Source organism: Rhinoderma darwinii, chromosome 3, assembly GCF_050947455.1.
Source record: "Rhinoderma darwinii isolate aRhiDar2 chromosome 3, aRhiDar2.hap1, whole genome shotgun sequence".
Taxonomy (NCBI): Eukaryota; Metazoa; Chordata; class Amphibia; order Anura; family Rhinodermatidae; genus Rhinoderma; species Rhinoderma darwinii.
The window spans coordinates 18,828,502-18,841,399 of NC_134689.1; the positions used below are offsets into that span (position 1 = coordinate 18,828,502).

At 42.1% G+C, this 12,898-nt stretch overlaps 2 protein-coding genes across 7 annotated transcripts in view; one reads left to right on the forward strand and one right to left on the reverse strand.

The window, feature by feature from the left end:
• The window catches only part of LOC142748795 (uncharacterized), a 3,435-nt gene extending 1,909 nt beyond the window's left edge, over positions 1–1,526 (reverse strand). For 2 of the 3 annotated variants that reach the window (XR_012882310.1, XM_075856065.1), the window contains exon 1: positions 11–1,526. Coding sequence is in view for 1 of the 3 variants with exons in the window: in XM_075856065.1 (XP_075712180.1) it covers positions 11–1,466 (1,456 nt within the window). In the remaining 2 variants the exon portion in view is untranslated. The remainder of the gene's footprint in view (positions 1–10) is intronic. The other variant, XR_012882311.1, reaches the window with a different exon arrangement.
• LOC142748796 (dihydrofolate reductase-like) overlaps positions 1–11,544 on the forward strand; it is a 17,695-nt gene extending 6,151 nt beyond the window's left edge. For 3 of the 4 annotated variants that reach the window (XM_075856067.1, XM_075856066.1, XM_075856068.1), the window contains exons 2-7: positions 4,648–4,762; positions 5,450–5,499; positions 6,544–6,649; positions 7,379–7,505; positions 8,762–8,877; positions 11,163–11,544. In XM_075856067.1, the coding sequence (XP_075712182.1) occupies positions 4,656–4,762; positions 5,450–5,499; positions 6,544–6,649; positions 7,379–7,505; positions 8,762–8,877; positions 11,163–11,256 (600 nt within the window). In that variant the 5' untranslated portion in view covers positions 4,648–4,655 and the 3' untranslated portion in view covers positions 11,257–11,544. Of the gene's footprint in view, positions 1–2,171; positions 2,274–4,647; positions 4,763–5,449; positions 5,500–6,543; positions 6,650–7,378; positions 7,506–8,761; positions 8,878–11,162 lie in introns of all 4 variants that reach the window. The other variant, XM_075856069.1, reaches the window with a different exon arrangement.
• Positions 11,545–12,898: the final 1,354 nt, after the last annotated feature.

Consider the following 12,898-nt stretch of genomic DNA (forward strand, 5'->3'; position numbering starts at 1 on the left):
CTGCCCCTACCTGAAATGATGGGCCTTCCTGGTGGACTTTTCTCATTTTTATGAATCTTGGGTAGTAAATAAAGGGTTGGTATGGTAGGTTCGTCAATTGAAAGTGCCTTGCATAGTTCCTTTGAAATTATATTTTCTTCTACTGCTTGTGAGAGTTTGGCCTGTAAGTCAGATCTGAAAGATGACAGAGGGTTAAAGGTCAATTTCTTATAACAGTGTTTATCCCGCAGCTGTCTATTTGCCTCTGCCTCATACATATTGCTGGGCCAGACTACCACGTTACCCCCCTTATCTGCGGCCTTGAATACCACGTCATTTATTTTCTGTAATTGTTTCAAACTCTTTCTCTCCATAAGGGTTAGATTATCATATTTGATACTCCTTGGAATGTTCCAAAATTCTTGGGTCACTGACTTAATGAACAAGTCTACCGCCGGGCACAAGCTAAGAGCAGGGAAATTTTTAGATTTAATGCGAATGCATGCTGGAACATTACCTGTAGCTTCATCGTTCTTGTGCTCATCCAAAAGATCCTCTAGTGCTTTTAATGCCTGCTGTTCTTCTAACGTTGGAAAATGTTCACTATCCACTGGTTTGTCAAACCATTTTTTGAAGATGAGCGAACGACCAAAGATATGTAGGTCTTTCACTGCTGAAAACATATCAAAGCTAGCGCTTGGTGAAAAAGTTAAACCCTTAGCTATTAATTCTAAATCAATATTGGAAAACACATGTGTTGATAGATTAATTACCTTAGGGCGGCTGCTTTGGTCTCGTACATCAGGTCGCTTTTTGTTAGCCACTTGTCTTTGTGCTAATTTTCTTTTGGGTCGGATATTAAAATTTGATCTATAGGACGTGTTGTCAGTTTCACTCTGAGATGACACAGAGGAGATTGAAGGAGTACGACTCCGGCCTCCTGGGGCCTGATTTCTTCTCCACCTATATACTTTGTTGTTTTGAAAATCCCCAATATCTCTAGAGAATTTTTTTGATTTAACTTCCTGAATATCTTTTTCCCACTCCGCAAATTGTGCATCAAGATTATGTTTAAATTTGGACATGTTATCCATGGACATAAGTGGGAACAGTTGGGCCTGGACACTTTCTATTTCTTCATCCATTGACAATATCATTTTTTGATTGAGGTCAACCAGAAGTTCCATAAATTTCTTGGAGCCCTGGTTACAGACCTCTTCCCATTTGGAGATAAAATCCTCTTCAATGATAGGAAAAGATGGGAAAATCTGGATTCTCAGACCCCTTGGGACAAGGTTTCTCTGGATATAATTTTCCAGAAAAGTTTTGTTCCACCACACTTTCATACGGCGATGTAACAAATTTGTGTATTTATTCTGGAGCTCGCTAACGTTTCTGCAAACATTAAAACCAAATATTGGGGACTCATCCTTGAAGACCTGTTCCATCTGAGACCGCCAGGCACATTCCCTGGCTTTATAATCCATAGGACCCGAGGTATTGAACTCTGTGAGAACACAGACAAGAATTAGATATAGACCAAAAGAATACCAACAGACAGAATATGATGATGATAATAGTAGTGCTCGAAGCATCAACATTTACACTGTAAAGCACTGTTGCTAGTTATGTGAGCGGCACGTTATCATATCCTAAGTATTGACCAAGATACACTTGGTGCCGAGCAGCTTGACCCCAACCCCGGACGAAGGCAGGTGCCGAAACGCGCGTCGGGTGTAGACGTCCCATCTTTGCATCACAATGTCTACTGGTATGTTGTACAAATACTTGCCATCTTCAGCAGCTTGCACAAAACTTTGCCTATAACTCTTTGATTACACTTCAAAACCAGCTTTTGCACACCTAAACTGCTCTATACTATTGTATCCTGTTGGCGTTGTTTATACATTTTCTTTTTTACTTAAATCGCCACTACTGTACGAAATATATGCATATATGTGTTTTAGCCAGGTATGCTGCTATTTATTTATTCGCTGCCATAATACCCTATTGTTTCCAACATGTTGACCAAATTAGCACATCTGATTTATGATTGATGTGACGTCCTTTTTTATTGTGTGACTTATCCTTATTTCCATCTTTTTACTTGTCTCATGTCTCTATTCAATAAAGATTGTATATATATTTTTTGTACTTCACGTGCCTCAAGTCGATCATTTTTTCTTTGTCAGTTTCTCATGTATGTAGATGTAGCAGAGTTGAGTTTGTCACTTGGCATACCTCATCCTTATACCACGACATGTGATCTGTGGTCTTACATAGGACTGCACGCGGTAAGTCTACATATGATTCAAAATGAATGCGCGCCAAAGAGTTATATGACCAATTCAGTTCTGCCACATCGGTATGTTACTGGCATATGTTATCCTGATATTGCAATGTGTTATCTGTAGCTTTACTTGGGACTGCAGGTGGTAAGACTACTGTACTTCAATAACTTTGATATATAGCATGATGCCAACAAAATGTAGATCCAAAGAGTTAAATGATAAATTCAGTTCTGGTACATCTCTATGTTACTGCCACATCATCCTGATATTGCAGTTATTATCGTTTTTATCTGAGGTCTTACATAGGACTGCAGGTTATTCTATTGCATTATATTAACAATTCAAAAGCAATGATGCAAAGAGTTAAGTGACAAATTCAGCTCTCTAAGGGCGGGTTCACACATGGCGGAATTGCACTTAAATTCCGCTGCGGACACTCCGCAGCGTTAATCCGCAGCGGAGCCGTTTCTACATTGACTTTCACTTTAATTTAGCAGTGTTCGTTTACACGATGCGTACAATTCCGCTGCGGAGCATAGGCTGCGGAGCGGAATTTGGTGTCCGCAGCATGCTCTGTCTGTTGCGGAGCAGTGGCGGACTCATGGCGGAATTTCTCCATTGACTTCAATGGAGATTCTAAGTTCCGCAATGAAGTCCGCAGCTGTCATGCACATGTCATGTGTGCTGCGGATGCGTCTTGCTTTTTTTACTTGACATTTCTTCATTCTGGCTGGACCTATGTATTTCTAGGTCTACAGCCAGACTGAGGAAGTCAATGGGGCTCCCGTAATGACGGGAGCGTTGCTAGGAGACGTCAGTAAATAGTCACTGTCCAGGGTGCTGAAAGAGTTAAGCGATCGGCAGTAACTGTTTCTGCACCCGGGACAGTGACTACCGATCCCAATATACATGTATCTGTAAAAAAAAATGAAGTTCGTACTTACCGAGAACTCCCTGTTTCTGTCTCCAGTCCGGCCTCCCAGGATGACGTTTCAGTGTAAGTGACGGCTGCAGCCAATCACAGGCCAAGCACAGGCTGCAGCGGTCACATGGACTGGCGCGTCATCCAGGGAGGTCGGGCTGGATGCCGAAGGAGGGACGCGTCATAAAGACAACGGGCGGTAAGTATGAATTTCTTTTACTTTCACTAGGGAAAGTGCTGTCCCTTCTCTCTATCCTGCACTGATAGGGAGAAGGGAAGCACTTTTCCCGCAGTCCGCAGCAGCTAGTCCGCATCAATTTTCTGCACATTTTGTGCAGATCCGCAGCCGTAATCCGCAACCCGGATTAGGTGCGGCATTGATGCGGACAGTTGCGGAGGAATTCCGCCATGTGTGGTCATGCCCTAAAGCTCCGTTCTGACGTTCCGTCTGAGCTTTCCATCGGAACGGAGCCTTGACAGGCAAACGGAAACCAAAGGTTTCCGTTTCAATCACCATTGATTTCAATGGTGACGGATCTGGTGCCAATGGTTTCCGTTTGTCTCCATTGTGCAAGGGTTCAGTTGTTTTGACGGAATGAACAGCGCAGTCGACTACGGTATTCATACCGTCAAAACAACGGAACCCTTACGCAATGGAGACAAACGTAAACCATTGGCACCGGATCTGCCACCATTGAACTCAATGGCGATGGAAACGGAAACCTACGGTTTCCGTTTTTGTCTGTCTGAGCTTTCTGTCGGAACGGAGCCTTAGCGCAGATGTGAACGAAGCCTTATTATGTTATCTGCTTGTAATAGTCATCAGGGGCGGACATCGACAGCAGAGGGCCCCTGTGCAATAGGAGTACATGGGCCCCTTGCTCACCAATAGCTCATCCTAGAGCACACTGCCCCCCATGTCACTCTAAGGCCTTGTTCCCACAATGCAGATTTGATGCAGATTTTACATGCATTTTTTTTTTTTTAAGCCAAAACCAGAATTGGATCCAGGAGAGCAGACCTAGCAGGTCTTCCTTTATATATTTCTGTTGTTTAGGTGCCGTTCCTGGTTTTGGCTTAAAGAATAAATAAAAAATCTGCGTTGTGTGAAAAAAGGCTTAATAATCCATAATCGTGACCTGTGAAATTCATTCCTTTACATGAAATCTAATAGAGTTATACAGTCGGAAGATGCTAGATGTCTTAACCAGTCGACTGCGCTATTGATTCCGTCAAAACAACGGAAACCTTACGGAACGGAGACAAACGGAAGCCATTAGCAACGGAAGCATTAACATTGAAATCAATGGTAATGTAAACGGAAGCTATGGTTTCAGTTTGCCTTTCTGTTGATGGTTTCCTCCGACGGAAAGCTCCAACGGAACCCATCAACGGAAAGCGAACGCTGATGTGAACACACCCTAAAAAATTCCTTTCCGATATGTGTCTTTACAGTTTCCAATATGTCTGAAGAAAATTCACAGATTATCCCCAAGCCGATCAAATTGATTGCCGCTGCTTGTAACAATATGGGAATTGGATGGGAAGGCCACTTACCATGGAATCTACCGTAAGTAGTATTTTAAATCATGAACACTCGAGGAAATGTATCAAAACTGGTGCTAATAAAAATGGAAGCAACCAATCGAATTCCAGCTGTCATTTTTTTTCGAAATTTAAGAAGCAATCTGATTGGCTGCCATGGCTCCACTTTTCTTTTGCATAGGGTAGTAAAATGAATGATTGTCAATCTAGTCCAGAGCTTCAAGGAACAGGGGTGGTTGGATGGCTGGGTGGGGGGGGGGGGGTGCATTCTCAAACCCCTTCCAATGGGCGCCAGTACAGCTAGTCTTAGGCTGAGTTCACATGTCGCGGATTTAACGCAGATTTTCAGCGCAGATTTTACACTTTGCAATGCAAGAGGGTGAGATCTGCGTCAAAACCGCAACAAAATCTGCGACAAATCCGCAACATGTGATCTTAGCCTTATCTCTCTAAACACGTGGCATCCCTATTGTCTCTGTGGCCCCTGTCTGTACAAGACTTTATTGAAATGAACTCAATGAAAATACATGCAACAGCCTGATATAATTCAAAGATGTGACACGTACTCCATCGAAAAACAATGATCATAGTTCTGCATATCAATGGACATAACAGAGATGGCACCAGTGCCCAGATGCGGCCGTCACCTCTGCAACTCCTATAACTACACCACTGACCAGAGGGATCTTTTCTTTCTATTTTCTTAATGCAGAAAGGAATTCCAGTATCTATTAGACACGATAACTACAGTAAAACAGCCCGGTAAGTTGTCAAACAGATTCATATTTGTAGATACAATACCCGAAAAGTAAATGAGATCTTAAAGGGGTTTTCCCATCAGAGACATTTATGACATATCCACAGGATATGTCATAAATGTCAGATAGATGCGGGTCCCACCTCTGGGACCCGCACCTATCTCTAGAGTGGGGCCCCCTGAACCCTGTTATACCGCTCTGTGTTGTGGCTGAAGTGTTTGATTTACGACCATGAATTACAGAAACAGCATAGCTTGCTGAGCTAAGCTGTTTCCGTAAATCCCATATCAGTGAATGGAGGCTACAGAAGCAGTGTAGCATGCGACGTATGCTGTTTCCATAACTACAATTCAGTTCTATGGGACTTGCAGAAACAGCGTAGCTCAAAAACATAAAAAACAGCAATATTAAGGGGGGATATTACCTGCGGAATTACCTGTGTTTACCTGCGGTTTTGATGCAGATTTTCCACACCAAAGATCTTGGGGGGAGGGGGTCAGGAACCATTAAGATTTTCATTTGAAAATGGAGCTAAACTGAATATCTCCCCCCAAGCCATACTTAAAGATGACCTGTCACTAAGTGATATAAGTTGAACTGGTTTACTGACCCGAATAGCACTATCTTCCTGATTCCAGCGCTGTTTTTCTTTTTTACCTGGACCCCTCTGTTCCGGAGATATGGCTCATTGTTGTGTTGGCTTCCTATATGCTAATTTGCTATAGTTAGCCAACAGGGTGTGAACTACCCTCAAGGCAGGGCTGCTAGCTCCACCCTGTTGGCTAACTACAGCAAATTAGCATATAGGAAGCCAACACAACAATGGGCCATATCTCCGGAACAGGGGGATCCAGGAAAAAAAGAAACACAGCGCTGGAATCAGGGAAACAGCGCTATTCAGGTCAGTAAACTAGTTAAACGTATGTGACCTAGTGACAGGTCCTCTTTAAGGTTTGACCTCCGTTAATACCAATCCCTTTTAACTATTTTAGACCATGCTGCATCCACAACTCATCTGTGTCATTATTTTTATTATAATTTTTTCTAGGAAAGAAAAATTTTATTGTTTGGGGCCGACGGTCATTTGAGGCATTTGATGTGAACCTATTACCTTTGGCTAATACCATTAATGTGCTTCTTACCAGACAGCTCAGGTATTTGGAGATATATCTGAAGTCTCTGCTTTGTATGAATAATTGAACATTCTACATAAATGTAGTAAAACTGAATTGACTTAAATTGGTTGTCCAGTCACGGACAGCTGATGACCTATCCACAGGATAGGTCATCAGTAGATGATCGGTGGGGGTCAGACACCCGGACCCCGCACCAATCAGCTAGTCTGGATGCCTTCAGGCTCCGGATGTTATGTACAATATGCAGAGTTCGAAGCCAGGAGCAGATGGCTCTTTACACTGCATAGCGGCCGTGCTGCAGAGCTGCAATAATGCAGCTCAGCTGCTATTTGTGACCGGAGCCATTTGCTTCCGGCATGGACATCCGATGCACGGAGGCAACCGGATCAGCTGATCGATGCGGAGTCTGGGTGTCGGACCCCCACCGATCATATACTGATGACCTTTCCTGTGGATAGGTCATCTGTTGTCCATGCCTGGACAACCCCTTTTAAATATCGCATGCACAAACAAAGCAATTGCATTAACATAACGACGCATATCTAATATGCATGCAGCCTATGTACTACATAAGGACCTAGCTTTAGTTGTGCGGGTTAGGTGCCCTTTAAATCCAGAACACTAATATTTATTACTAAAAATAAATCCAACTTGTGTGCTATCCTGATGCCTTTATGTGAGTGACTTACTCATGTGGCAGTCATGTGCTCTTAAAGAAATATTATTTTGTACTTTTTTTATGTTTAGTGAATTACCGAAATTTGCTCATTACATGTGCCGTGATGAAGAAGAAGTTGTGAAACTTGCTTCCAGTTCGCCTCTCTGTGATGAAGTAGAAACTATATGGGTGTTAGGAGGAGTGGAGTGTTATACAGTAAGTTCAGTAGAACTCTGATTGGAAATGGTCACTAGGGGGAGCTGTTGTCCAATGCAGAAAGATTTTCTCTAGAACTGCCTTTGAATGGAAACTTTTAATGTAATACCCCAGGCAAAAGCTGAAAATCCAAAGCCACACCCCCTACCCACATCATTTTACTTACCTGTTGCCCACCAATCTTTAGAACCCAAGGGGTCATTTTGCAAACCGCTCCTGAAGTCGCCAATCATGCACAGATCACGGGCAGCGGTTATCATGACCCGCCCCAGAACCTGTACAGGAAATAACACTGCGGAAGATAAAGATTGCGTTGACAAGTGTAATAAAGGTTTTCCGCATTGGACAAACTGTATTATACTCCAGAGCTGCATTCACAATCCTTCATGCTTCAGAGCTGAATTCTCCCAGTCAGTACGTTGTATGCAATGCAGCACACACTGTCGTGACACTGGACATTGTGTATTGTGTCGCATGCAACGTCCTGATGCTGCCCAGCGCCAGGACCTTCTTTGTGCCACAGCACAGACCTTGCGGCACAGCACAGACCAAGCTAGAAGCAAATTAATACATGAGTAAATGATTTAGGGGTTGGATCTGGGGGGTCCATGCTGTAGGGGGGACCTTTTCAAAAGAGTGGCATGGGGCCCCGCAACCTCTATTTACGCCCATGCATCTCTCTGCATTATAGGAGCTCAGCTAAGCTATGTGTGTGTCAACTAACTTGTTGACAGTTTCCAATGACAACCGGCAAAATTGTGAATACAGCTTTGGTCTATAATACCTGCTGTAAATCAGGATCAGTACAAGATAAGAAAGGCAATGTACTAACAAAAGTAACTTAACTCTTTATGTAGAGGGATCTTTATGTATGGTGCCTAAAAGTGAACATTTGCCAGCTGGACAAACCTTAAGGAAAGTTGCGGGCAGTCATTTATGTTGCCCATTAAGATTACCATGTGATACATGATCATGGCGAGTCCACCGGAGCAGGAGTTAATCTATCTAGAATCTCTTCTCTCCGGGTTTGGAGTAGGGTCCCAAGCGGGGGACCCCCCACTCTGATGTCCATTTGCCCTAATAGATGGATCAACCCCATTAATGTAGTCCTTATAGTGCTCCTTTCCTTATCTTTTGCCAATCATAAGTGATTTCATAATATTAAAATATTTTTTATCTAAAAAAGTTTCATGGAAATATCTCATACTCCACTACCATAGCATCAGAGGCTTATCTATTATTGCTTCTCTTTGCAGAACATGATGAAACACCCCTGGTGTAACCATATCTACTTCACACACATTATGGCAGATTTTGAGTGTGATACTTTCTTTCCAGAGTTTGACAAGAACATCTTCAATTTAAAAGAAGAGTAAGTAAAGGCTTTTTATACCACTGTATATCTGATTTACAATCCAACATGAGATTTGTGCCGAACAAATTATCAATCTTTTCTTGGCAGTGCAGCCTGGAAAGTCACTAAATGATGAAATCCATTGAATGATTATTTAACCAACTTGTAACATTTATTAGAAAAGTAATTGAGTGTTTTATTATGAATGAATCTGAATTCATTCATGAATTTCTTATAATATCTTTTTATAGCAGTTGGAGCTCCATTTTTCTGATACAGAGCTCCAAATCCTCATGCGTTGACAGAATTAAATCATAAAATCCTGGTTGCCTGCAGCCACCACTAGAGGGAGCTTAGGAGTTTATTGCATATTGTGTATACATTGAACTCTATAATAACACAGTATGCAGTGAGCTCCATCTAGTGGTGGCTGATTGCAGACAGAATTTTATAATTTTGCTATATATATGCAGGGGATTTGGAGCTTTGTATAAGCTATGATTGATTTGTACAGAATGTTGGACCTAAGAGTTAAAAAGGTGGACATTTAAACTTATGTTTTCAGAAGCCACCACCACCACCACCACCTATATAGCATATTGTGTCTGTAAGATGCTCTCACCCATATCTTCTCTAAATAGTTTCTACTATATACCATATTTTTCAGACTAAGATGCACTTTTTAGTAAGAAAAATACATGCTAAAAAGTGTGTGCGTCAGCCCAACCGGTCTTCTCTCTAATAGTTGTCTAAATGACTGCATTAGTAAAGCACTGCGGCTGTTCCTCCTGTCAGACAGAATAACCAGAAATTACACATTGCCCAGGGCTGGCTCGGTGATTAAACAACCAGACCACCAGGTATTAACCCCAACTCTTACCAGAGACCACCAGGGAATAAAATATGAACCCCCTTTTCTACCATAGACCACCAGTACAAGTGACTTTAACCCCTCCACTTCCTTAGCCCACCAGGGTAGTTTTCATTAGTAGGAAAAAAAAATTTTCTTATTTTCATTTATACCTGGTGAGTCCTACAGTCCTGGGCATCCTATAGTGAATTCATTGAATATACTGAAATACACTGAATGAACATGGAGGAACATATATTTAGTGGTATTTAAGCCCCATTGACATCTCATCTTTTGCCTACAGTTAACGTATACGCCGGCAAAAGGTCTCGATGTATAGGTTAAATGTAGGCTGTGACAGATGCCTCATAGTGGCATCCGTCACCCATAGACTATTATAGAATACGTTTATCGGATACGTCGTGAACTCTCATGCCTTTTCATGGCGTATACGTTAAACAGATACCATTATAGCATATAGGGTGATGAATGCCACTGTTAGGCATCCGTCACAGGCATCCGATACCCGTAGGCTATTATGGTATCTGTTTAACTGCTATTGGAAACCTCATGATGACATATTCATTTAATGTACCATAGGCTCACATGTTAGAAAAAAGTCTACGACACGGTATATATTTTTTTGTGGGATCTCGTGTAATGGTTAGCGTGTAATGCTGCTCTATTCCATACATAAACAAAGGTATACCAGCATGACAGAGGCCAAAACTCTTTTGGCCTCTGTCGGCCTAATGGAGCCCTATAGCGTAGTGTGTATGCCGAGAGCTTTCCCGACATACAGGCTAGGCATGGGGAAAAACCGAGATGTAATTAGGGCCTTACTGGGACATATTGAGTACATGTTAAATCTTTAGTAGGCATACCTACTAATATATGCCTGCAGCTAATTATAATTAGGTTTCTAAGGCCCTGTTCACACTGAGTTGTTTTTTTGCAGCGGAAACCGCATCAGAAACCGCCGCAATAAACGTCTGAAATTGCCTCCCATTGATTTCAATCGGAGGCGGACGTGTTTTTTTCCCGCGAGTGGGAAAAAGAAGCGACATACCCTTTCTTCAGGCATTTCCGTCTCTGACCTCCCATTGACATCAATAAGAGGCAGAGAAAACGTTTTTTGCCGCGGCACTCAATGGCTGCGGCCGAAAAACGCGGCATAGGGCGTGCTGGCAGGTCAAAAAATTCCTCAAAACTCCAGATGGAATTATGAGGCAGATTTTTCCGCCTGCAAAAAAACTCAGTGTGAACCCAATGGGGCCCATGGAGAAGGTGGCTAAAGGTTCGTTTGGTTGGTTCCCTTTCCTCAAGATACAGACAACGTAATAGACTTTTGTTTTTAGCCTTGTGAACAACTAATTTGGTACCAGTTTTGTAAAATGTTTGCAGGTAAAGTATTTATATATTATTTATTAAGGTATTTACTTTTGTGTTCCAGATATCCCGGCATTCCATCTGGAATTCAGGAAGAAAAAGAAGTCAAATACATATTCCGGGTCTATGAAAAAGATCAACCTGCGAATTGTAAATGATATCCCGAATGAAATATTCTACACTCATTTTGCAAGTCTCCTAAAAAAAACAAAACCATGTTTTTTTATGAATTACATGAACATATTAACATTCAGCAAATCCAAGATGCATTTTTTTGTGGGAGCTAAGCATGCCTCCTCTCCTATTGCAAACAGTGCAGTAGGAAAGGGTTCCTGCTACAGCCAGGTGCCTTACAGCCAGAGGCATGTTAGACTAGAAGTCAATGATACTGATTTTCTCTTATGAATGGTTCAAGCAGAAATAAAATAATCTATTGGAAAACCAAACTTGAAGCATGAAATAATCTTTTTTTACTACGGAGCTAACAATAAAAAAATATATAGGAATATAAAACCTTGAAAATGAAAGGGGTTTTCATAACATAATAACCTCTTTCTATAGCAGCCTTTACCAAAGGAGAGCGCTGGCTGGTAATATATTTGAATAGAAGATATTCTGAATTCCTCCATTCGGATGCTGTGTATCTGGCTCCCGAGACCCCCAGTAAACAGCTGATTTTGGTAAAGAGAAGATGCAGCTGGTTGTTCATTTCCTCCATAGTGGCTGAAGTAGTGTGAAATGTAGTATTACATGGAGGCTATTTCAGAGGTTGCAATTACACCTCTACATCAGTCTTTGATGCCTGTATGGGTTACGTCCACACACACAGCGTAAACACTGCAGATTTTCAGCAACGGATTTAATTGCGGAAAATCCGCAACGTATTAGGGTATGTTCACAGTTTTTTGCAGGCAGAAAAATCTGCCTTGAAATTCGTTCAGTAATTTTGAGGCAGATTTTGACCTGCCTGCACTCTCTTGGCTGTGTTTTTTGCAGCGTTTTTCATTTGCCGCAGGCAAAAAACGCAGCGAAAAATGCTTTATCTGCCTCCTATTGATATCAATGGGAGATCAGAGACAGAAGAAGAAGAAAGAGCATGCCAGTTTATTTTTTTCCCGCAATCTCAATGGGAGGCGATTTCTGCCGTTTCTTGGCGCGGTTTCCGTGTCAAAAACAGCGCCAACAAACTCTGTGTGAACTAGCCCATACAGTAGCAGCAGAATGGATGAGATTTTAACAAATCTCATCCGCACACAATGGAAAAAAATCTGCATGACAAGGCGAGGGGGTCCCCATACTAAACATTATACTTGTACAAATGTAAACTCACCTCCCTCTTGGACCTAGGCCAACAAAACGTATTCAGGGTAGGAAGGAACCATCTTTCTTCTGGGACACATAAGAGCAGTGCACGACCAAGATGGAAGCTGTCCCCCCCTCCAAAAGTACAACACAAAAGACGTCTGTCAGCTCCTCCTAACAAAGTGAGGTCATCTTGTCGCAGCCGGAGAGTTCATAGAATTTGGCCAATATACGCGGAGGACCTCACATTTATAAGTATAGTAAATATATCAGTAATGCAATATAAATAAATCCATGTATTCGATGCTCAGCGCCTGTAGAGTGAAGCGGCATGTTTGTTTGCTATTGCATTGCAGTCACAACATTTTCTCCTGCCGTTCATATCGCTTTGTTAGGCGGTGCTGGCTAACAATCGTTCACAGAATGCTCGTTGCCGATAATTACCCTTGTGTAATCAGGACAGCGATCAGCAGATGAACGAGCAAACGCTCCTTCATC